Below are 23784 nucleotides of genomic sequence, written 5' to 3' on the forward strand. Positions count from 1 at the left end.
TTTTCAAACATACATCTATTTTAACAGAACTGCAGTCTGTTATGAAATTCATTTGCTGCCAGATCTCCTCTTAGTTAGGATATCCCCCTGACCCAGATATGACACTTCTGCATTTTTCAACTTTGTATAAAAATTCACTTTTGAATCAGTTAATTTTGCCCTACAAATGTGAAAAGCAAATATAGCAAAAACAATTTTGCCTGAGTTATTTTGTTTAAGGTAGCAAGAACTATCGTTTTTCTTTCATTCTTAGTAATTTTGGGTTCTGCCCGTGTTGCCTGTACCCTGCCTAACATTTCCTCAGCTGTGTTCAATGCTGATCATTCAGCCCCCAGTTCATTTCCCAGTGCTAGTACGGTGGGGCACAACTGCATACAGACACGACACTTAATGTTACTTATATGTGAGATTAAACTCAGCAGGCATATCTATAGCAGGAAAAAGGTAAACATCATTAATACTAATGCAGATTAGTTTTACCTTCCCTTAGACATAGGAATAAGCGAGCTTTACTGTACTAGGTAGTTGATCATTTGATTGTTTGCCTTTTTGGCACATGTAAACAATAACCTTTCTAGGAGAAACAGGACAGTGCAACTTCTCTCTTCACATATTTACACAAATGCTTAAATACTTCACAACTTGGAGGTTTAAGCTATCAGGGGGTACACAGAAAAATGTCATTTGGCATTATATCGACTGAACAAGATTAAACACTTTTCAGAGCAAAGTTTATTATTTTAGTTAGTATGATACCAAGCTTTGTCCTGTTTCATATGACTGCAGTACCTTTTCAGGAATCACTCATTTTAGCTTATTAGGAGTCATCTCTAATGTGGCAGCCTCAGACACTGTTGTTTCTTGTATCAGAAAGCTTAGTCTTCTCTCAAGTTTCAAAAAATATTTTTCTTGATGCTGCTTAACTCTAGCCACTAATTTATGTCCTTGAGTTAATTTAAAAAAAGAAAGAAACTAAGTTCTTGCTACTTATGCTTGTTATTTGATTTAACTTGTTTTGCAGAGGTCATTCTATTCACATTGACCTATGTAAAAGAATTAATGATTGGCTTGTGGCTAAATCCAAAGGTCTTGCTTCCTTTTCTATCCTTCTTGACTTATCAGCTAGTTTTAGACCTTTGGATCATTCTTTATCAACTCAGCTTACATAGTTTTTATGACTTTGCACAGTATTTCTTTTCCTAGTTACTACAGATGTTTGATGTTTTATACGGTACCTAAAATAGTCCTTGCCATCATTACAGTGGTGTCTGTCCTGAATATTTTACCATTTATTTATTTTCCTGTTCTGCTTCCTTTTTTATGCTCACCTATTTAACAAAAACATTCTTTACTGTATCTCACACATCTGTTTCTTCCTGTCTTACACGCAGTTCCTCCTAGCTGCAAGTTAATATTCATTTAAGTATAATCAAAGCAGAAATCCTTTCCTTCTCCTAACTGGAATCCTTATGGTCTGGCCTTGAGACCTTTAGTTATGCTAAACAGCAATTACTTTCCAGCCTTCATGAGGACCAGTCATTTGACCCCCAAATTGTCCTCCCAGGGGCAACACTACCAATGCACAATGCTATATGTGCAAGGCTATCAATGCACGATCTTCTAAAATGCCCTGTATCTGTATCCTTATACTCACGATATGCACCACACATTTGTATCCTTCACAATGCATGGAAATTCTTACTCTTCACTCCTTTGTATCAGTCTGAGAGTTTTCCTGCTTTTTGTATACTAGGTAGTCCTTTATATCTTCCTCTTCCTCTTCTTCCACAAGAAGGGCTTGTTCTTCTACCAGCGTAAGTTTTAACAGTGACAGAAATCATTAAGCATAATGACAGTAACAGCTATTCCAATGTTACTTCATTTATGTAATTATTTGTTATCTAAACGGAAAGTAACAATTCCAGAAACCTCGACCAAGCCCAGCCGTCATTTGGAATGATATATGGTAGTCTGCAGGCTCATATACAGCCATCTCATTCTGATAACTAAATAATCAGCTTAAAGCAATGTAGTTACAATTAAGTGAGAATAATATTCTGGCTCAATAGCATTAAGGCATACAGTATACAGCCATAAAGTTCTAGCTTAAAGCCAAAAAATTAGAAGAAGCAACAGGAGACATACGGCATAGAAAAGTTAACCTTGGCAACAGGACTAGTGTTGGTGAGGCTCAAAGCCTAAGTTCAGCTCTCTCTTGGATGGTATCTTGTCTCTGGCTCACACATCTTTTTCCTCTAATGTATATCTACTAAAACAAACAAAAACAGAAGTTTCAAAGGACTGTATCACTGTTTAGTTATAAATTTCCATCTTTCCAGGAACTGAGGTCCCACCTTTCAGTGCATATGCAGTTGTTTACAGCTGTAACGAGGTACACTCAGTGTGCCCAAAGTGCTCAAAGAGAATTATATTTAATGTTGTGGAAGAGATTGTCCTGTTTTGGCAGCATTTACGCTATAGTACAGATTAAAATTATTTGGTATAAAATGTTATTTGAACTAACCTTGCTTTCAGACATTTATTTTAGAAATTTAAATTGCACTAATTGTCTTTTCCATCCAAAAGACTGAAGACAACACTTCTAGAGAAAACAAGTGACTCTAAACATGGAATCAATCTACACAAGATAATTTTGTAAATTAATCCTTCATCAGATTTTACTTACGATACCTTTGTTTAACAATACAATTGTGAGAGATTTAATTTCTTCTAATGTCTTGTCAAGGATACTGCTTGCTATACTTGTAATTAAAACATTTTCATTAGACATATTTCACTTTAACTTGTGATCTATAATAAGACCTGAAAAATCAATTTGCTATTTTTAGAGTCCCTTAAAAGAGATTTCATTTTGTTCAATTAAATAATGTAAAACCAGGCTTTATCATTCTTCATACTCAAAAGATAGATATAATTAGATTTAACTCCTTACTAGATCAGACAGGCTGCATTTGTAAAATGGCAGGAAATCCTCTCTCTCTACCTCCAATTTCACCCAGATTTAACCTCTTAACTTGCTGACAAGTCCTACATGGCCTCTATTTTCTGCTTTTTATAATTTTTGAAGGACCAATGCTATACTCCCCCAGCGTCACACCCGGGAACCTACTGTGGAAACTACTCGGAAAATCTGTTTTTCTGCCCTGTCAAGACACCTTCATTGTGTGACATGTGCTGAAGTGCCAAGTTCTCCACCAGACTGCATCCAAGTGATTGCTCAAGCTTGCTACCATGCAGGTTTAACTGCAGAATGCAATACTTACTTCTAACTGATTTCCTCTATTTATGCAAATCATATGGTAAACAATATATCATAATCATAAAACATATGGTTATTTACAAACACATATTTACATAATCAGATAATTTAAAAAGCATCTATGTTGTGTGGATACTCTGGTGTCTAATAGCACTGCAACCTTTCTGTTTGTCAAAGCATTTACAGTGTCTTTTTTTTTCTATCCATTTATCTATTATCATGAAACTTTAAAGAACTTGATACGATTGAGACCTATGACTCTTTTCAAATTTGTTTGAAAGTATCCAACAGGTTTAAGTTACCAGGGCATGAGGGGAAGGGGAGAAAAGAGAGAGACAAATGCACAGACAAACCATGTTCATATAACCTCATATTATTGGGAAAGAAGAATAAAAAAATGTTAAGAAATCAAAAGGTGAAAAATCTTATCCAGTTTGAAAATGGATGAATTATATCATGTTCCCTGTATGTAACTTAAGTAGTGATAAGTCAAAATTTTGTAAGATTGTTAGCACACTGCTATGATTCGGTTCTGAGTGCATTGTCTTAGTTTATCTTATTTCAAGCAATTAAGATATCAAGCACAATAACAGAGATCTAGTAAGATAATCATTACTCAAAACTTTTGGCTTAGAAGTAGTCCAAAAGAAATTTGGGACTTTGAGCAAACCAAATAGTCCCTTGCTGGGAAAATAGGACTTTCTACTGTCCGGATGACTACTGACGAAGCACATTGCATCACAAAAATGACTGGCTTAATAATTAATTTCTTTACCTAACAGGGCCTGCAGAAATCCACATTGTGACTAACACTGTATGTGCATACACTAACATATATATAAATATCACGTTTTAATTTTAGATGTCAGGTTCCTATTATGGAGAGGTGACAGAGCTGAACAAAGTCATGTAAAGGCAAGGGATTTAGGGATCAGAATCCATGACATTTTACACTCTGTCATTTCCAGAGGCAATGGAGTGCTGACCACTGAGAAATGAAGGAGGTTCATGCAGCAAAAGGCACATCAGTTGGTAGGATAGATTTCATTCAGACCACTATTTCCATGTATACAGTAACATGATCTGCCGACATTTTGTGGGGTCAGATGTGTGACAACAATTCTTTCTGTCAGGGCTGCCAAGTGAACTTCATGGCTTTCTTCGTGGCATGAAATCTCTTGAATATCAAATAGATGATCTTGTGACATACCCTACTGTACGTTACTCGAAAACTGTTCCACATTTTTCTGGAAGAGTTTTATAAGAATTTTTTATAAGAGTTTTTATAATAGTTATTAGTGTAACTTTGTTGTGTCCCTGAAATAACTGCATTGTACCCAGTTTTCATCTCATTCACACTGGAGTGAAGCTACAAAATTGTAGCTTGGTCACATTGGGCATATGAACAGCCACTTCAGTTCAAATTCTGGATTCCTTTAGTCACTGTGTGCATGGCAACTGGAAGTACAATACTGGCTTCCTAACACAAGGAGTTTTTGCGTTATTTTTGTGGCAATAATTAGCATTTATTCTTTCTTGGTAAAAAAAAAAAAAAAAAAAAACAGGAAGCATTGGCTTTCCAATAATCTGTTAATCCATCCCAACCTTCATGGAGAGGATGGCTCAAAGCCCCAGGTATATTTTAACTCTACTTACTCTAGGGAGAAGGATACAAAGAACGGCTTTTCCTTTTCTTTTTTTTTTTTTTTTTTCCCTATGTTGAACCACAGAACGCTCTGAAGGCACTCCCTGACAAGAGGAACAAGACACAGAACCTCAGTAACCCTGAGATTTTTTTTTACTTTTTTCTCTTCTTAAATCAGTTCACCTGGTTTTCATGGCAAAATGGTGACTAATTATACACATGGGGTTCAATCTTGAGTCCTCCCTCTGAGGACTTCATAAATTCATTGAGAGTTTTATGTACAATCTGGTTCAGAAATTGGACATGTGACTGTCATCTACTCTTCCATTGGAAATGAAAAAAAAATGTAAAAAAAAATCGTTCTCTACTAAACAAACAAAACAGGCATGGATCTGGAATGATGCTGGCTTTGCATCTACAATGAACTATACTATAATCTCAAAATCTAATTCTGGAATGGAAACTTTTTCTCAGCTCCAGAAAACCAGACACAGCTCCTTGTGGAGGCTCTGCATTAGGAGACAGGGTAATTCTTGGGCTCTGACGGTCCCATTCCCTGAGCTAGATGAGCACACCGGTTCTGCTGCAACCCCAACCATGCCCATCCAAGAAAAATGAGGATGGGCACAGAGCCAAGAATCCAGTTTACATCCAGCACCAGGAATCTCTCACATGTCATTGTAGAATAGTACAATCCGGCTCCTACAATTTCATATCAGTTGCTTCCAACGCCTCTACAACAGAAAGACGAGTTTCACTATGACTTGGACAGCTTCTCCTGGAAGATCTTTAGACAACCATAACTGAGGAAAGAGCTAAGTCAAAGTGGGCCACTTGGCATCATATATAATAGTTTGAGATTTTCAACTTTATTAAAGTAGAAACAAACATGATATTGTAAGGAGATTTATTGGGCTTTTTCAGCAAAATAGTTTTTTAATAAGAAAAAATATCAATTTTTAGAAATAGAAATGTTTTGGAGCTGACAAATTTAGAAAGAATATAAGAAAAGTTCTTCTTTTTCCACTTCCTTTCCCTTTTCCATGCCGGCTGCTGTGAAGACCGGTACTCCCAGTCTGCCATGAGTGCTACGTTTATTCTACAAGACTCCTGGCATTGCAGTGTAAAAGATAGATCTCCAAATAAAGCTGCTGGCAGCTTTGAAGACCAGCTGCCCTCTCAAGATACCATATATGCTTCTAACCACTGGGCTAAACTAACAAACCCCGGCATGCAGGATGGAGTAGCTAAGATCCATAACCATTAAGGGCATACAGAGCAGCAGTCCTGGTATTTAGATTTTTCATAGTATCCTACTAGCACAACTCCCGTCTCCTCTGAAGTGCAGCAGATCTCCACTATGCTGTATGTCTACAGTACTTGAAATCTCTACCTGTGACCTATAAATCTGGACTGTTTAACCACATTGCTTTGTTTAACATGAGTCAAACCATGTTTATTCACAGCCTGGTTGCACCTGCTCATCTTTTAAAAGTAAAGTCTCTAATGTAAAAAGAACATAAGCCAGTTTGTGGAAGACTGAAATAAAGGTACCCTGCAACATCTAGATTTCTTGATTTTGGGCATGGGTGGAAGGCGATGGGCAATACATTGGATAAAAATTTAACAGGAGATCCCAGGGTCACAGTAGAAGTTTGCTCATTCTCAGGGACACTTTTTGGAGGCTAATGATTGCAAATTAATCTGCAGTGAACACATGGGTCAAGTCAGTCACAGAGTGGACCAGCAAGTCAGTTCACCCAGCTGACCAGTGAGAACTTCTGATGCATTACAAGTTTGCAAGTATAATCCCTCAGGAGTGGAGAAAGATCTAGAATAATACTGATAAACAGCTGAACTTAGCGTTTTAAGTAGCGCCAAAGAACTTGCTTCACCGACCCTCATCTGCTGAACCTTTGCCAGAGAGGGAGGACAAAAATTGAATGCCTTGAACTTTGCCAATGAATAGGTTCAATGACTTATTTCTCTGTAACTGTAAACCTGTTTCTTGAATTTGCAAAAATGATTTTGGCTGGTTATAGACACACTGAAACTCATGTAGAAGATGGGAGGGGACTGAAAGAGATATTGAGGGAAAACATGCAGGAAAGGAGATCAAGCTGGGTTTCATTACTTCCTCACTCTCTCCTTTGCATTGTTCCTACTACTAACATGACCCCATGATGAGCCCATTTTACTCACTGAGTCAGCAGAGAACTCGCCCAACAAAATATCGAACTTTCTGCTGGCTTAGTGAGCAGAACTGGTCACTGAAATGTCAGAAGATCATTAGAACTAGAGCAGGGGAGGCAGGAAAATCAGAGGACTTGCACAGAGAGGACGGAGAAATGGAATACCCTTTTGGCATCACCAGTGTATTAGATCAACTCATTTAATTGCAATCTTACAGCAACACTCTCGTAATATTGCAAATAAACCTTGCAGACCTTAATAACAATTGCAGTAGCTGGGATAATAGCTTCCTGGGAGACAGGAAGGCATTTGAAAATAGTAAATGAAGATTGAAGATTTCAGATCAGCAACACTAAAAAAACAAGCAAACAAACAAAAAAGCAATCAAAAAACCAAACAGTTGTGGCTTTCAGTGGGAAGGTTCAGGGGAACGGATGAGAAAAGAGCCATATGCAGCTGTCCTGCTTCAGGGACTCACTCAATGCACAAGTCATCCACTCCGAGCTTCTCTTTGCCATTGGTCACCAAGTAGCTAAGTGTTCTGTGGTATGATTACTGTCACTACAGCTAGCTAGAAAGGTGTATGCCATCCTGTATTGCTCCAACAATATCTCTCATCAAATCCCTAAAGAACTGAAAATAAAACAAAATAGTGTGGAAAAGAGAGGAGGCTCTGCGCAGAAAAAGCTGCAGCCGGGAGCATCCCGGGATTCCCACATCAGGAGTGCGTAGCTCCACCGTGCTGCACGCCTATGTCCAGTACACATAGTCTGAGTCCCAATTTAATATAAACTTTCAGTTACTTGTTACTCTCTGGTGACATCTCGTGGATCAGAGTAAGATAACCTTGCCTAATCCCACAGGGAGATGTAGGTATGAAATTAGGTTTATTAAAGTATGAAATCTAGCAAGCAACCGAGTCTGTAAAAAGCACTTCTTTGCCCCAAGTTAAAAGCACATGAGACTTAATTCCGCAAAAATACTGAAGCTGACATAATGCAATTTATAGCCAAATTGACCTCTGGTTGAGGAAAATTATCAATACATACTACAGCAGTCCACACCATTAATTAGGAACAAGACAACCCACATGAATTAGCAATTCTCTCACCATATAAGTAAATAAATAAATAAAAATCAGGAAATACTAGACTTTTCAAATCCATGCCACATACAGTATGCTTCATGATATTTCATTAACTTCAACACAAAATACAAAATAGCAGCTAATTACCTATTAAAGTTGCCATGGTAATGAGAGATACTTGAACAAAAAACCTGTATAGAGCAGTAGACTAGCACACCTTCATCTTTTGGGATTACTTGAGAAAAATGAATTGCCCCACTGCACACCACAGCCTAATTCCTAAGAGGGCTTTGCTGTGTATGGCTTTAGAAAACTCTTTAGACAACTCTTAGTGGTAAGTATCAGAAAGAAAACTATAGACATAGGTCATTAGGACTTGGCATGTATTAGAGAAAATAACAGACAGAAGAAGTGTAGTTTGTTTCAAATTTGCAGGTTCTACTGATGCTTAATACTGTTGACAAAGTTACTGCTTGAACTGTTGAATTCTAGTTGCCATTGCTAGGTTAACATCAGAAATAAACTATGTGGCATAAAGGTAGAGCAGGAATCTGGCCGAAGGCAAGGGAACCGTCCTCTGTGTGACACAGAGTACAACAGCAAGAAAAAGAAACAAGGCCAAGCAGTTGCTGCTTGAACTTCACTGAGAGAAACCAAGTTCTGTTTGCTATGCTCAGTCAGAAGGGTGAAAAGCCTGGAGTTGACTTCAAGGTTATCTAAGTATCCAACGTCTCTCCTAGCCTTGGACAAAAAAGTAAGACAGAGAGAGAGACTGTAAATTCCATCTGTGCATCTAGAGTACTAATAAATATATTTATATGATTAAAAAAAAACAACAACAACAAAGCAGACTCTAAATTTCCAGCTATTTGCTGTTCATCTATTCTGCCTATTTGCCATGCAGCCAGGGCTGGCACAGGAGGAGGGCAGGTTCCCCAGGCTGCTTCTCACCTCACCTTGAATGGATGTCCTAACTGTCTCTTGGCATGAGTCGTGACTAGGCTTGGCTGCCTTTGCCAGGGATGACTGCAAAGTCAGAGCAGGGAATCCAGATGGTCTGCATGCAACGCAGTGCTCGCTCTGCCTCAGAGAGGTGTCAGGCCTGGGCCGAAACGTGTCAACCTCCTGGCACCCGCAGTCCAGAACTGTCTCTTCTCCAGCACTGCTGAGGACAACTGGCACTGCAAGAAGACATGGAACCCACCACCATGGATCACTGCTAGCCCCGCAAGGCTGTGACTGGCACTTGGTGCCACAGGTTTTGCTCAGAGGCCCTCAAACCAGGCAGTGTGCGCCACCCAAGCAGACGATTCCTCCGGGAGCACAGGGGGTTACGGGGAGCAGAGGCACCGGCTCTGCCACACAGCCCTGCCGGTGCCAGGGCCTGAGCCAGCGCGGCGCTCGGCTCTGCCCCTGAGGAGCCGCGGGAGAAGCGACTGGGGACCCGGCGCGGAGGCGGCTCCCCGACAGGGGCAGCTGGCCGGGCCCGCGGGAGCGAGGCGCCGTGAGGCGGCGCGGGCGCGGCCGGCGGTCGCCTCAGCGCGAGGCGCGGGGCCGTTGGTCCTCCCCTCCCCTCCCCTCCCCTCCCCTTCCCTCCCGCTCCCGCCCCGCCGTGGCGGAGCGCGGCGCTCCAGAAGCGCCGAGGCGGGGCGGCAGCGCGGGCCATGGTGGTGGAGCTGTGCAGCGCGCTGGCGGCGCTGCTGCTCCTGGCGCTCCTGCTGCGCTGCGCCTGGCCCTACTGCTTCCAGGACTTGCGCTTCGCCCTCACGATGGTGCGGGTGGCGGGCAGGGCGCGCAGAGCCGGCGCCCGCCGGCCGGCCCGCACGCTGCTCGACGTGTTCGCGCGGCGGGCGGCGCGGACGCCGCACAAGGCGCTGCTGCTCTTCGGCGCCGAGGTCTCCACCTATGGGCAGGTGGAGCGGCGGAGCAGCCAGGCGGCGCGGGCGCTGCGCGACGCCGCGGGGCTGCGCGCGGGCGGCTGCCTGGCCCTCTTCATGGGCAACCGGCCCGCGTACGTGTGGCTCTGGCTGGGCTGCGCCAAGCTGGGCTGCGCCATGGCCTGTCTCAACTGCAGCGTCAGGGGGGCGTCCCTGCTGCGCTGCCTCCGGAGCAGCGCGGCCACGGTGCTGCTCGCGGCGCCAGGTGAGGAGAGCGGAGCGCCGCGCTGCGCGCCCGCCCGCGGAACAGCGGAGCGGAGCGACCCGCGGGGCGGCGCGATCGCCGGGTGCGGAGCGCGGGGGCTGCTCCGCGGGCTCAGCGGGTGTCCGGCCAACGCAGGGTGCGGAGAGCAGCGCCTGGGTCCTCCTGCCCTCTGTCCCCATCCAAGAGCTGGCCCTGGGGAGCGGGGAGGTTGCGGCAAACCCCAGCTTTCCGGAGAGTTTGCACCATGTTTGCATTTTCTGGTCGAGTGCAAGACATGAGAGTTGAGCCCAGGTGCTTAGTTATTTGGTAAGGCTGATGAAGCCATAGTACTAAAATAACAGTCGTACGCAGCGTTGTTCCCCAGTGGTGTTCAGATCGGAAACAGTCAGGCAGAAGAATCCTCTTGGTGCAACTTGACAGCGACTTACACTCCTCAGGGTGGCTGCGGTCTGTATAAAGCTTATGGCAAATTTCAGCTCAGAGACAAAAAGTGAACACACCGAGGTGAACCTTTCATAAAATAGATGTGCTGCTATGTTTTAAGTGTAAAACGGCATTCTGTTCCATACTGAATAGAGACCTCATTTTGTGTCTAGGCTTTCAGATGTCTGTATATATATTTGTATGTATATGAACGTCTGACTGGATGGGAAGTCAAAGGCTCTGTTTGTCTGCTCAGAATCAAATACATACATTTACATGAATATATATATATATATATCTTCTCAGCTGGGTAGTTGAAATCATTCTTCTACTGTATGATTTTTCTCCCTTCTTGGTCAGTTTTTACCTCACTGAAAATAAGCTCTGTGGAATCAGACTTTCCAAACTAATCGGTATTTATCAATATGTATGGGGAAAAACTACCGTGCATAAGAAAACTGATTTTTCTCCTTCTCAACAATCGAGTAATCGAGTATTGTCCTTACATTTTGTAGTAAAGCCTTGAGCTCTGGGAAGGGATTTTTAAAATGAATAGCTTGCTAAAATGAGCTTTGATAATTAAAGTTTACTTGAAGTAAAATGGGTGTTGAATAATAGATAACATTATGAAAAACTTTTATGTTACGATGTTTTAATAAAACTTGCATTGAAGATTCATTGCAAATGGTTTAAACTGATAATTCACAAGGAAATTGCCTGTGATCTGGAAGTCATTTAATGTGGATTTCTTAGGAAACCAAGTATATACAAATACATCAAGCATCTGCTCATCTTTGCTAAAAACACTTGAATTTGTTACCCAGTTCAATTTGTTAAGGGAATAAAAGTGTCAAGGATGATTATGTACCTTCGGACTTGGCAGAAATTGCCAGCAGGGAGAGAAGGGAGACTGGCGTTGCAGAGCTGCAAGAAGTGAAAGGCATGAGTTTCCCTAACTGCAGTTAAGCATGAAAGCTCCTGAGGCAAAAGTTGATGCAGTGATAGTACAATTCACTGAGTAGTATGTTTGGGGTTTTTTTTTCTTTGCCCTTTTTTTTTTTTTTTCTTTTTAATAATACCTCCCTTTTCTTCCTCCCTTTAAGAGTTGAAAGAATCTGTTGAAGAAATATTGCCATCCTTGAAGGAACAAAATGTCAAAGTTTATTACCTAAGCAGGACAACTGTTACAGAAGGAGTTGAAAGCTTTCTGGATAAAGTAGATGCTGCCTCAGATGAGCCTACTCCACTGTTTTGGAGAACAGATATAACCTCTAAAACTCCTGCCATGTACATTTATACCTCTGGTACTACAGGTAATATATTTATATATTAAATAAAACATGCATGTAAGGCCACAAATGCTTTCTGACATGGTGGTTTCATGTAAGGATAGAATCTGTTATTTCATGTAATTCCCTCTGAGGTGACTGCAAATTTGATACTGATATCTAACCCCACCCTCCAAAAAAAGAAAAAAAAATAGCTTACAAAATTTAGCTACACTAAATGCATACTTCTCTGGACTCTTGAACTATTATTTGCTTAGTGAGAGAATAAGAGAGCAAACTCTTTCTTAAGATCCTGTGAAACTGTTGGTCTTATTAGGTTTATTGCTCATCTTTTTGGTTGGCTTTAAATAGGTCTTCCCAAGGCTGCGGTGATAAACCATGAACGCATCCTGCTGGCTTGTGGCTTGTTCGACGCTGGCAAGGTCACCTCGGAAGACATCGTGTACACTGTGCTGCCACTCTATCACAGCTCTGCCCTGCTCATTGGAGTCAACGGGTGCATCATGAAAGGTACAGCACACTTGGCTGGTACGAGGCGGTATCGTGTGGAAGTCACTGTGCAGGTGTGATGGCGCAGAGCAAGTTGCTCCTCAGCTACCAACCTCGAGATGAAGTAGTTGGTTATACAAGTCTCAATAATCTGGGGCCCCATAAGCCAGGAGACTTTCTCGTTTCTTATTATTCTTAGATTTTCACATGACTTGCACAGATCTTTGTCTTATACAGATCTTATTTTGGCACCTGGACAAACAGGATGTGACCTGTTACATGACAGCTCTTTGCATAGCCTTTGGGTTAAGCTGTACAGAGTGCCATATGTTTCATCTACTATAATAGCTTTTAACTTTTGGATGAATAGAAATAGAGGTTGAATTAATTATTCAATGTGGATGGTATTTCAATGTGTTGTAGGAAAATACATCTAAAACCTATAAAACAATAATTCTACAAGTTTTCTACAATGTTGCACTAAGAAATTTTATATAGTATTATGATATTTAAACGATTGTTTTTTCTGATCTGTTTTTACTTCTTTCTACACAGGTGCAACTATCGTTTTGCGAGCTAAATTTTCAGCAAGTCAGTTCTGGGATGACTGCAGGAAATACAATGTAACAGTGATACAATATATTGGGGAAGTGCTTCGGTATTTATGTAGTGTGCCACAGGTAACAGCTACCTTTTTGTGTGTGTGTGTGACTAATTATAATTAGACTACTACACATACTGCCCATGTTCAAAAAAATCTAACTGTAAAGAAGAGATATTACAAATTATCATCCACAAATGATCCATAACTGAACATATATTTGGTACACTGAGTTTACTGTGCACCACATGGCCAAAAAGCAGGGAATACTTAGAGTAAAACATACTTTTTGGTTTTGAAAAAGTCTTTTTCTAAGTTTAGCAAAAATTGTTATTTTGTTGGAATACACTGTTTGATGAATATAAGCTACATATGCGATTCACTTTCCCATTATGCTTTGTTAATCAAATTTTAACACACTATTACTGAAAAAGGCTTCTTACTGTTTTTCCACTAGATGTATGCAGTGTTCCCTCTGGGAAAGTTTTTGGAAAGCCAAAGTATTGAAATGGAAAGTGCATGGACTGCGACAATAGTATTGTTGAAAAAATTGAGGTTTAATTTTATGTGTTTTATGTTTTGATAGGTCTTTCTGCATGAGAGATAAAATAGTTATTTTTTTGCAGAATATTAAAGGTATTACCCAAAATTGGATCTTGCTGACTTCTGAACGTGAGCTGCGATTAGTAAAAATTCAAGGAACCAGTTGCAGATAAACTAAACTATTCCAAAGCTTTGAGTTTGAAAGAACTTTACATATCAATCATATAATACATACCATTAATTAAAATAACACAGCAAGCAGTGTTCTTATGTGCTGTTTGTAAAGAAAATGGACTGTTGATGGAGGGGATCTCAGGTAGCATTAAAGAGCTGTAATTTGCTCTAATGAGGTTTACAATCTCATGGCACACTAACATGTTTTTCTTTTTTCAAGGAAAAAGGAACTGGTTGATTGAATTAACCAGTCCTTTGGACAATGGAACAATCATAATTAATTCTTTAATTGACATTTTGTTAAGGTGGATGGAAAAAAAAAAAACATACCTTACGTGATCACTCTTGCTGGAAAGGACAAGAAACTCCCTAGGAACAAAAGGAGCTGTGTCATTTCACATTTAGACAGTAATACTTTTTTTTTTAAGTAGGAATCTTAGCTCAAGACAATAATGCTTTCCCCATGCTGGTGAAAGCTTTAATGTGATTATTGTGATTGTTTAAGCACAGCTACTTATAAAGGTATACTTAATATACTGTCACCATAGAACATCTATTCATAAATACTTTCCTGCTAAGATCCCTCTAGTCATATTAGTTAATTCTTGATATCAAAAACATGTTTGCTTGCAGAAAATTACTCTCATGGAGAGAGATCTTGTCAATAGCAATTAAAATTTACTAAGAATGAAGATAATATCAATCAGTTTTCCTAGCACCATTTGATGCCCGTAAGTCAGAAAAGAGAAGCAGGTTTGCAGTTTCTTTTTGCTTTATGAGTGTGTGCAAAATATCAGATATCTGAGTACTTTTCTGTTGCTGGTTACAGAGATAAGAAATAACTTCACTGAAATCAGTACAGATTTTCAGGAAATGGGTATATGAGCAAGATTCTGCTATTCTTCCAGCTGGTAAATTTGGTTGTTCCATTTGCAGTTTAGTTCTGCTGTAACATAGCAATGGCAGATCTCTCAGTATCCCAGAAAGGAAGATATATTAATATACATATTTAGATTAAATTAAAACTTGTTTGTCTTCTAGCCCCATCATCTAGAAGCTTGTCTTTTTAATGGAAATATCTGAAAGATATAGAGCTAACGTAACAGTTCTGCACAAACGTGCCCTCCAGTCTCTTGCTGATAGAATAAGGCTATTCTATCAGCAGTGTATTCTGAGTTAATAAGTCATTATATATTTAAAACATTCTCTGTGCCTTAAAGTACTATTAAATTATGTATTACAAGAAAGAGTTGGAGAATAAGGCAGGAAGTGGGACAAAACATCCTTCCTATATTGTGGTTAAATTCTCTGAACTACTGTTACCATTAGCACATCGGAAATATTTATGAATTACAAGTGTACAACACAATTCATTGCTCCCTATTGTTGATGATAAACATAAATATCTAAGAGAAGACATAAGCAAGACTGTCATCATCAACACGTGCTTGTCACTTTAAGCAAAAAGGTCTCATATATCTATTTAAAAAAATTAATGAAATGTTGTAAAACATTTTTTAACAGGTTCCATCCTGCAGTGTTCACTAATAATGGTGGAAAGTTCGCAAACAAAGATTCCTACCAGTGATTTCCATCCCCTCCCTAATGCCATTTAGGTCATACAAATCTTTTGCTGAATTTAGGGTGAGCTACTCTTCAGCAGAAAGTCACCACAAGGCTTACAAACAAATAAATTAACACGGTGCCTGGATTTTTTTTTTTTAGCTTTCTTCATGTCATTAATTGTTCCTGTCCTCATCCAAATCAAATCAACTACTAACAACAGTCAGATAGACAGATATTTAGCCCAACTTGTTCAGTAATTTCTTCTCCTTTTATCCATGTCATAACCATGTGCTTAATTGTAATGATGTTTTTCCCTATTTTACTTCAGAATATGCTCAGTACTTTAGGCTAAACTTTCCTTTGGAGTTTTCCAGATATAGAAGCTTTCAGTTCATATTGAAACACTAATTCATGACTGTTTCTTATTTCCAGAGAAAAAATGATCGGGATCACAGAGTCAGACTTGCCATAGGAAATGGGATAAGGAGTGATGTTTGGAAGGAATTTATCCAGAGATTTGGAAATATTCATATCCTGGAGTTTTATGCTTCAACTGAGGGAAACATTTCCTTTGTGAATTACACTGGAAAAATTGGTGCAGTGGGAAGAGTGAACTGCTTACAGAAGGTAAGATGGATAACAAAATTTGGCACTCTGTGCTTATTGGTAAAGCTTACTAAACTGCCAAACTGATAAATTCGGAAGTGCCCAGGGCTCAGGTGTGTGTTAGGCAAAGGCAAATGTGCCCAGAGAGAACAACAGAGAAATCACAAGTACAGTCTGCAAGTACCCATGCTAGATACCACTGACACCTCTTGCTAGTTCAGGTAGAACATTGACATGCAGCCCATCCAGTTGAAATGTGATATATTTTGCAGCTGTTAAAGAGAAGGCTGAACATGTAGCATAATTATGAAAATATTTTTCAAAGACTGAATATTTATGTGTGTATAATTTTGCAAATTTTCACTAGAAAGTCTTACACTATGAACTGATTAAATATGACGTAGAGAAAGATGAACCAGTCCGAGATGAGAATGGATACTGCATAAAAGTTCCCAAAGGTAAAAACTTAAACTCTTTAAAGTAAAAAACAGAAAGGTTTGTACTTCTAAAAATATTTTATCTTTGTATCACTTTTATCTGGAGAGAGGCTGAGAATTGCTATCGACTTAGTTAGAAACTACATAACAAAACTTGTACTAGTGCAATATAATAGTAATAATACAACACAAAAGGTAGAAGCATAGGGGGGAATCAAGCACGTGTATACTTAGATTTTCATTATTAGTCTTGTTCTAGTAATAGACATGCTAACATTTTGACCTTTGAGTACAGATCTTGGCTTTCAGCTGGAGTTATTTAATTCTCCTCAGACTTTATAGTCAACAAGAAACATTTGCAAAACAGAAAGGAATTTCTTTTGTCACTGAAACTCTTCATTATTTTGAATATAAAAAGCATGCATGAAAGTACTTTGCTTATATTTTAACTTAATATCAGTTTTCATAGCTGGGGGCGGTTATTTATTGGCACAGGTGTACCTGGCTTTAAACCAAACACTTCCAATACTTGTGATTTTGTTGGATTCTGTTGCATGTTCAGTCATTTATGTGAGGGAGGAATCTGAGTGAGCACCCCAAGCTAGATGGTAAGACACTCTCTCTCAGTATAATGCAACTGGGGCCCAGTTAACCAGCTATGTTAATTTTCGTTGCAGAGGAACATACCAGTTATGTTAGCAGAGGGTCTGCCCTATAGACATCTTCTCCTATGCTAACTCTTGAGTTTAGGTGAGGAGGGATGTGCACATGTACATTCCTCTGTGTTAGGATTTACAGATATATTACTAACATTTTAGTGTGAACTGGGGAGCTGGGAAGGAATGAAAAATCCCTTCAGTGTAAGAGAGAAAAATTAAAAAAACAAAAACAGAAACAAAATCCCAGGTGACAGACTATTATGATGCAGTTGAGTTTCAATTTACATAAACACGTAGGTTTCCCTTCTGCCTTCATAAATTACTTCAGCTACAGCAAATGAAAGAACATATTAAGCAGCCTTTGAAGCAATTTTGCATTCAAAGCAAGCAAGCTGAAATCCAATGCATTTGGTTTCTAAATGCAACTCATTATTTTCATTGAGAGGTCGGCAAGTCCCACACTACCTGAAATACATGGAAGTAGCCTGTATGGAGAGTAACCTTCTGAAGACATTATTAGTATCACGTATAGGTTTCCTGTGTAGACATGGTTCCTATTGATTTCCTATATCCCTATTAGGTACCTGCATAGGGAATCTTGAGCAACTCTTCTCTACTTAACTGGTGTCAGACAAGATGGCAAAGAGTCTCTTCTGTGTTAATACAGAACCAGGAGATAATTTGTATTATCTACAGTTATTCCTACTGAGAGCTAATGAATGAGAGGACAAGATGAAACTCTTAATTTGTACCTCCAAAGCTAATTTATAATGAAGGTGATCACAGAAAAAAAACCTGAAATAATTCTGTAATATTTACAGGCCTCAAAACCATAATGAAAAATGGTTAATTTGGGCAATTTACACTGTGCTTTTTAAATGAATAGCAAATATTTTTCCTCTTCATAGGTAAACCAGGACTTCTGGTCTGCAAAATCACCGAATATGCACCATTTAGTGGCTATGCAGGTGCAAAACACCAAACAGAGAAGAAGCAATTAAAAGATGTCTTCAAAAAAGGAGATTTATATTTCAATAGTGGTGACCTTTTAGTGATTGACAACGATAACTTCATTTATTTCCATGATAGAATTGGAGACACATTCCGGTTAGTGTATTTATTTAAATGCTTATCAATATTTACTCTCAAGTCTGATTTCATGTTGAAGCATTTCATACTGATTGAGGAAAACTATTTTCTCTGAAATCAGTCAGAAAAAAGGGGACTCTATCACTACTTTATCAATACTATTGTATTTTAATCATTTGTGTTTATATATACAAACTATAACAAGGGCAGTTTAGGATGGTAAGTGAATACTATTTTGAATAGTTCTCATCGCAATCCACTCGCACTCGCAAATCGCTGTCGTTTCACAGTCACTGCATTTTTAAAATCAGAGTTTATAGAGCTTAGGATAGAAGTTAAGGTAAGTAGTATTTTGGTTGTTAGTCAGTTTAAAAATGTATTAAGCATGAGTAAGCAGAGCGTGTTAGATCCTACTGAGATTTGAATATTATGGAACATGCTGTTAAAATTTGCAGCCTGCTTTTATTTCCTTTTAATAATAGGTCTCTTGTCCTAATAGAAAAGTGCTTTCTGACCTCAGGCTCAGTGCTCACCTCGTTATACAGTCAGAGATTAAAACACTAGAGATCATTGTGAGTAATATATTTAAAAATTATGACCTCTATCAATTGCTTATATTCCAGGTGGAAAGGGGAAAATGTTTCTACAACTGAAGTTGCAGACATTTTAGGATTGATCGACTATGTTCAAGAAGTTATTGTATATGGAGTATCTGTTCCAGGTATAAATGAAATATTTGAATATTTGAATGAAATACTAACTTTTTTTAATATGTCAACAAGTTGACATATTAAACTGAGAACTGTAGAGTCCTCCTTTACCTTCTCTATTTTTCCTAATTTATACTTGATGCATTCTATATTTTCAATGTATGCAATATTCATTATCTGAGAAAACATAGCCAAAGCTTATATTAATACAGGACAGGGCAAGAATATTAACAGGAAAATGGAAGAAGATTTGAGACTAGCTATCTTTAATACAAATAACTCTGCATGTTTTACAGCAACGTAGCTCTACAATGACCCCAGAATGAGAAAAACAAAATAGATGTGAAAGGAATTTCTAGAAGAACAAAAAAGTCACTTGATATTTGAAACTAATTCCCCTGTTCTGCACCTTTCTTTAATGATCTGAAGCAATGCATAAAGTTCTAGAACACTTACTGTCCTTGTTCTATTCCTCAGAAATTAGAAAATCTTATAATTTTAGTACCACTTTAAGACATTGTAACAGTTTTTTTTTTTTTTTTTTTAAATGAGAGGCATTGCTGCTTAATCCAGATTCCCAGCATGGGAACACAGAGGGAGCAGAAAGGGAACAGACAGCTTTACTCCACTTGCTTTTTTGGAGGTACCTTCCTGTCCATTTGGCTCACTTACCCAAGTTCCGCAGGACACACATCTAGCTCCTTACAGTAAATGTGTTCTGGTGGACAGTTAAAATGGAATTCATTCTTTTAGCATAGTGCAGGGATCTGAAATCAAGCAAACTAGATTAGATTTGAAATTACATCCTTAATATTTCTGAACTTATGCTGTACTTGTAGTTTGGACCTATTGACATAGTATACGTCATATGCTTTTTGGAGAAGTTTAAGAAGGAATCTGAGAAGAAAGGTCCTATAAAAGTTAAACAGGCATCATTTTTTTTTCCCTAAAGCTTTCCAGACTAGAGTACCTCATAAGTCACACTACTGACAAATTATGATTTCATAATTGAAAGACAGTGTTAGTGATTCCAGTCTTCCTACATCCAACACCTCTTTCCACCATTTGCTCAACATATGAGCATTTCTGTTAATGTTCTGGTCCATGATATGTCTCTACTAAAAGTGAAGGAAAAAAAAAAAAAGAAATTCCTGAGAAATTCCTGCTGTTTCCGAGGCTAGAAGGTTGAAAATGTATATGAACCAAAGTGATCTATCAGAACAGTGGATTTAATTCAAAGAAACAAACAAATAAAAATCCTTTTAATAATCATTTATGCCTCCACACTCTAGTGAAATAAAACCAAAGCCTCGCTCTAAATCATTTGTGTTTTCAACTGCTTTGTGCTAGTGATAAACACACTGTTGCCCAGGAGATATTTCAAAAGCAAGGTAACCTCTTAAGTGGCCTGGTTCTGCATATATTTCTCAAATTATGCTGTAGGAGAGGAGGAAAATACACTTTTATTTGCAGTGCTCTTATAAAACTATTTAGAAGAGGTGCTAATACCCAGCTATGATTCAGCTTTATGGAAAAAAAAAACAAAAACAATCAAAAAAAAAAAACCCACAAGGTGGGTGTTCAAACCCAGGTATCATTTTGCTGTTGTACAAGAACTATGTGGATTTTGTATTTAAGCTTTTTTTTGCTTTACATAGTATGGAGATATTTTTACTTCAGTAATATAGCTGGAGATGATAGCACACATCACCCGAGAACTCTAATTTGGCACTCTAGATTCTGAATAAACAAATATGAATGCCAGGTGGCCTAAGAACAACATCTGACAGGTAAAGGAAACCAAAGATAGCTCACAAGGAACTGTGGAACCATTCGTCTTAAACTTGAAAATTCTTGTGATTTTTTCTTCAAGCTTTAGGTGCCACTTCCTTTTTTTTCAATTGCTACTTTATGCAGTTTTCTGAAAGCAGTAATATCATTCTAATGTGAAAATTTTGCATATTATCTGTTTCCCTGTAATAATTTAAACAGTACTTGTCCTTCTAGAAATATTTCACAAAAACATAATAAGTAAGCATAGGATTATTCATGAATAAGTAATATACCCTGATCTGATCTAATCTTCTTGAAGTATTTGTAATGTTAGACAACAGAAATAACACCATCAGATTAGTGTTTATATTGTGCCCCAGCTCCCAAAAGGGGAGGACAAAACCTTCTCAGTATGTGGCCAAACAAGTTTTTTTTGAGAAGAGAAAAGAGAAAAAGGAGAAAAGAGAAAAAGAAGAAAAGAGAGAAGACTAGTACTCAGATTCTTGCAGCACTTAATTCAGGTGCTGCTATACAATTTTAAACCAGGTCTTACTTCTTTCTGTCCTCTCTATGCCTGGATGTGTTTGTCAGCACAATAAGTTCAAGCAGATTTACAATGTTTTATAATAAAGTAAAAATCTCACATGACTGAATGCCACTGCAGGCAGGCTTCCATCTCTAAGTATTGAGATCTGACATTCTGCTTGTATTGAAACATGGAAATAGGAATGACTTTCAGAAGTCCATCCATCATTCTGATGCTAGGCTTTTTGGCATCTACAGTGCTGACGTCTTAAGAAAATCTAATCACTAACATGTCTAATAGTAAGTTTATTTTCAGAAAATGTTTAGAAGGAAGAACAAATTTTGAGAAAAAAAGAGAGAGATCAGTCTGAAGTATTAAATGAACCATGATTATTTACTGTCATTACTCCTTCAGGTTATGAAGGCAGAATAGGAATGGCATGTATTCGACTGAAGGAAAACTGCGAATTTAATGGTGAAAATACTTACAGACACGTTCATGCTCATCTTCCAAACTACGCAAGACCTCGTTTCATAAGGATTAAGGTAAAAGAGTGGTCCTAAGTAGCTCTGTGGCTCTGCTCACATTTTTTTCTCTCGTTTCTGTGAGGGCTGTGCACTCTCTAATTATGCAAGCAATTCTCTAAGACCCTCCTTTTGACACTCACTTGCTCTTATCATTTACCAGTATGAAAGCAGAACTGGACCTGGATGTTTTAGTTCATCCTGGAAAAACAAAGCTGCATGAGCATTAACAGGATACAGGACATATTTTAACATATAAAAACAGGAAAACCTTTTAATGGAAAAAAATCATATTTCCTGTTGCATTCCTTCAGCACACTAACAGAGTTATGTTTTCAGTTTACCACTTCTACAAACTGTTCTGTTCAAAATAAAGATCAGCTCACAAGTAACAGCTTGCAAAAGAACAGCCTTTTGTAAACTGAATTGTGAACTAAAATTTAAGTTAAGAAAACATGAGAACTTCACTCTAGCAGTACTTCTCAGGCTGTTTATTTAAAATAAACATACCTCCTTTTACCTCCTTTCATTGAAATGATTCAAGAGGAGGAGTAGTACAGAGATACTAGCATCCCTAATTCCTTAATTGATCTCTAAACTTTTGAATTAATACACAAACAAAGCAGCTGACTGGTCAAGCTAGTAGTTTGTCTTGCCACCTCAGGTAAAGTACTTGCCCAACCTCCAACTATCTTTTTTTTTTTTTTGGCTGTTCTTCTCTCTTTTGATCTGAAAACAAGATACACACTAACAGCACTTACTGTCATCAAAGTCCTTCCCATGCGGTCTGTTTCCCTTATCCCAAGTATTTTTTCTTAGATCATCAGTTTCTTGCAAAGCACTCTTGCAACTTGCATTAATCAAGATCTATTACTCTTCAAGAAGATGATATGACACTGATATGATGATCTGAACATTTGGTTAACTACCACAGTAACTTTACTAAACAAAGTTTTAACCGATGGATATTAAGGGAAACTCCTCTCCAGTTCATGATTAAATGAATTTCTGGATCAAACCCATGAGCCTGAATAGAAGTAGAAAATGGCATGAGTGAAGTCTCCAGTGTTTCCATGCCTCATTTAAGAGGGTAGTAAGGAAAGCCTGTCAGTAACCCACTACTGTGGATCCAGAGTTTCTTATATTCAGGTTAGTTACTGACCCACACACTCAATAGTTGCACTATTACCATGAATGCAGATAGTACCTTTATTAGTAAGGCTTTGACTTCTGCACTGTATGGATTTATACATAATGCTCATCTCAGAAACTGAAAACATATATATTGTACCTGTTCTAATTACCTGTAACTTCATATAGATACTACTTAGAGAAAAGTTCAAGGGTGTTCTTTTCTGATTCTCTTTAAATGTGGGAAAATTTAATTTGCCTTAATTATATGCTGCCATTGCTAAGTAGAGACATAACTTTGTTTTGTAGAGTGCCATAGAACTCACAGCAACTTTCAAGTACCGTAAAGTACAACTAATGGATGAAGGTTTTAACCCAGCAGTCATCAAAGATTGCCTGTATATCCTGGATGAAAAAGAAAACACGTATGTTCAGATGACCGAGGCCATTTATAATTCAGTAAAAAACCATCACTTCAGATTGTAAACATGTCCAAAAAAATCTATGTTTTATAATCACATTTTAAAACACCTGTTACTCTAATAGTACCAGGAAATTTTATTTTTTAATACTAGCAAATATATGCATCTAAAATAATGTGTAAATATGTGATCATTTTAATAAAATAGAACTGCTCTGACCCCAGTTATATTTCAGCCTGGATTTTCCTCTCTTTCATACCTTGTATTTTTTACCTACCATCTTTTTGTTCCCTTCCTCTTTGAGTTTTATCTTTTCTACGCTGCCCGCTCTAACGAGGAGTGTTTCCATTACCTGTGTTCATTCCAGAGTGTGTCCATTCCACTGTGACCTTCCAACTCCCCTCTCTTCCCAGGACTAACCATGATTACTGAGGCACCTGTAACAGTTGTTCTGTTCTGAGTGATTGTCGCACGC

General features: G+C 38.5%; 1 protein-coding gene across 1 annotated transcript; it reads left to right on the forward strand.

The window, feature by feature from the left end:
- The first annotated feature begins 9869 nt into the window (after positions 1-9869).
- On the forward strand, positions 9870-23383 carry SLC27A2 (solute carrier family 27 member 2). The gene is made up of 10 exons (XM_088539920.1): positions 9870-10347; positions 11874-12083; positions 12411-12569; positions 13104-13228; positions 15865-16059; positions 16406-16496; positions 18043-18241; positions 18847-18944; positions 21647-21777; positions 23197-23383. The coding sequence occupies exons 1-10, from the start codon at positions 9870-9872 to the stop codon at positions 23371-23373; spliced, it is 1863 nt and encodes a 620-aa protein (XP_088396046.1). The 3' UTR covers positions 23374-23383.
- Positions 23384-23784: the final 401 nt, after the last annotated feature.

Source organism: Tinamus guttatus, unplaced genomic scaffold, assembly GCF_059628265.1.
Source record: "Tinamus guttatus ecotype Peru unplaced genomic scaffold, ASM5962826v1 Tinamus_guttatus_pri_ptg000004l, whole genome shotgun sequence".
Lineage (NCBI taxonomy): Eukaryota > Metazoa > Chordata > Aves > Tinamiformes > Tinamidae > Tinamus > Tinamus guttatus.

Coding starts and splice junctions, on each gene's coding strand:
- SLC27A2 (XM_088539920.1), top strand. CDS start 9,870: ATGGTGGTGGAGCTGTGCAGCGCGCTGGCGGCGCTGCTGCTCCTGGCG. Junction 13,229..15,864: donor ATTTATGTAGTGTGCCACAG/GTAACAGCTACC, acceptor TCTTATTTCCAG/AGAAAAAATGATCGGGATCA. Junction 18,242..18,846: donor AGAATTGGAGACACATTCCG/GTTAGTGTATTT, acceptor CTTATATTCCAG/GTGGAAAGGGGAAAATGTTT.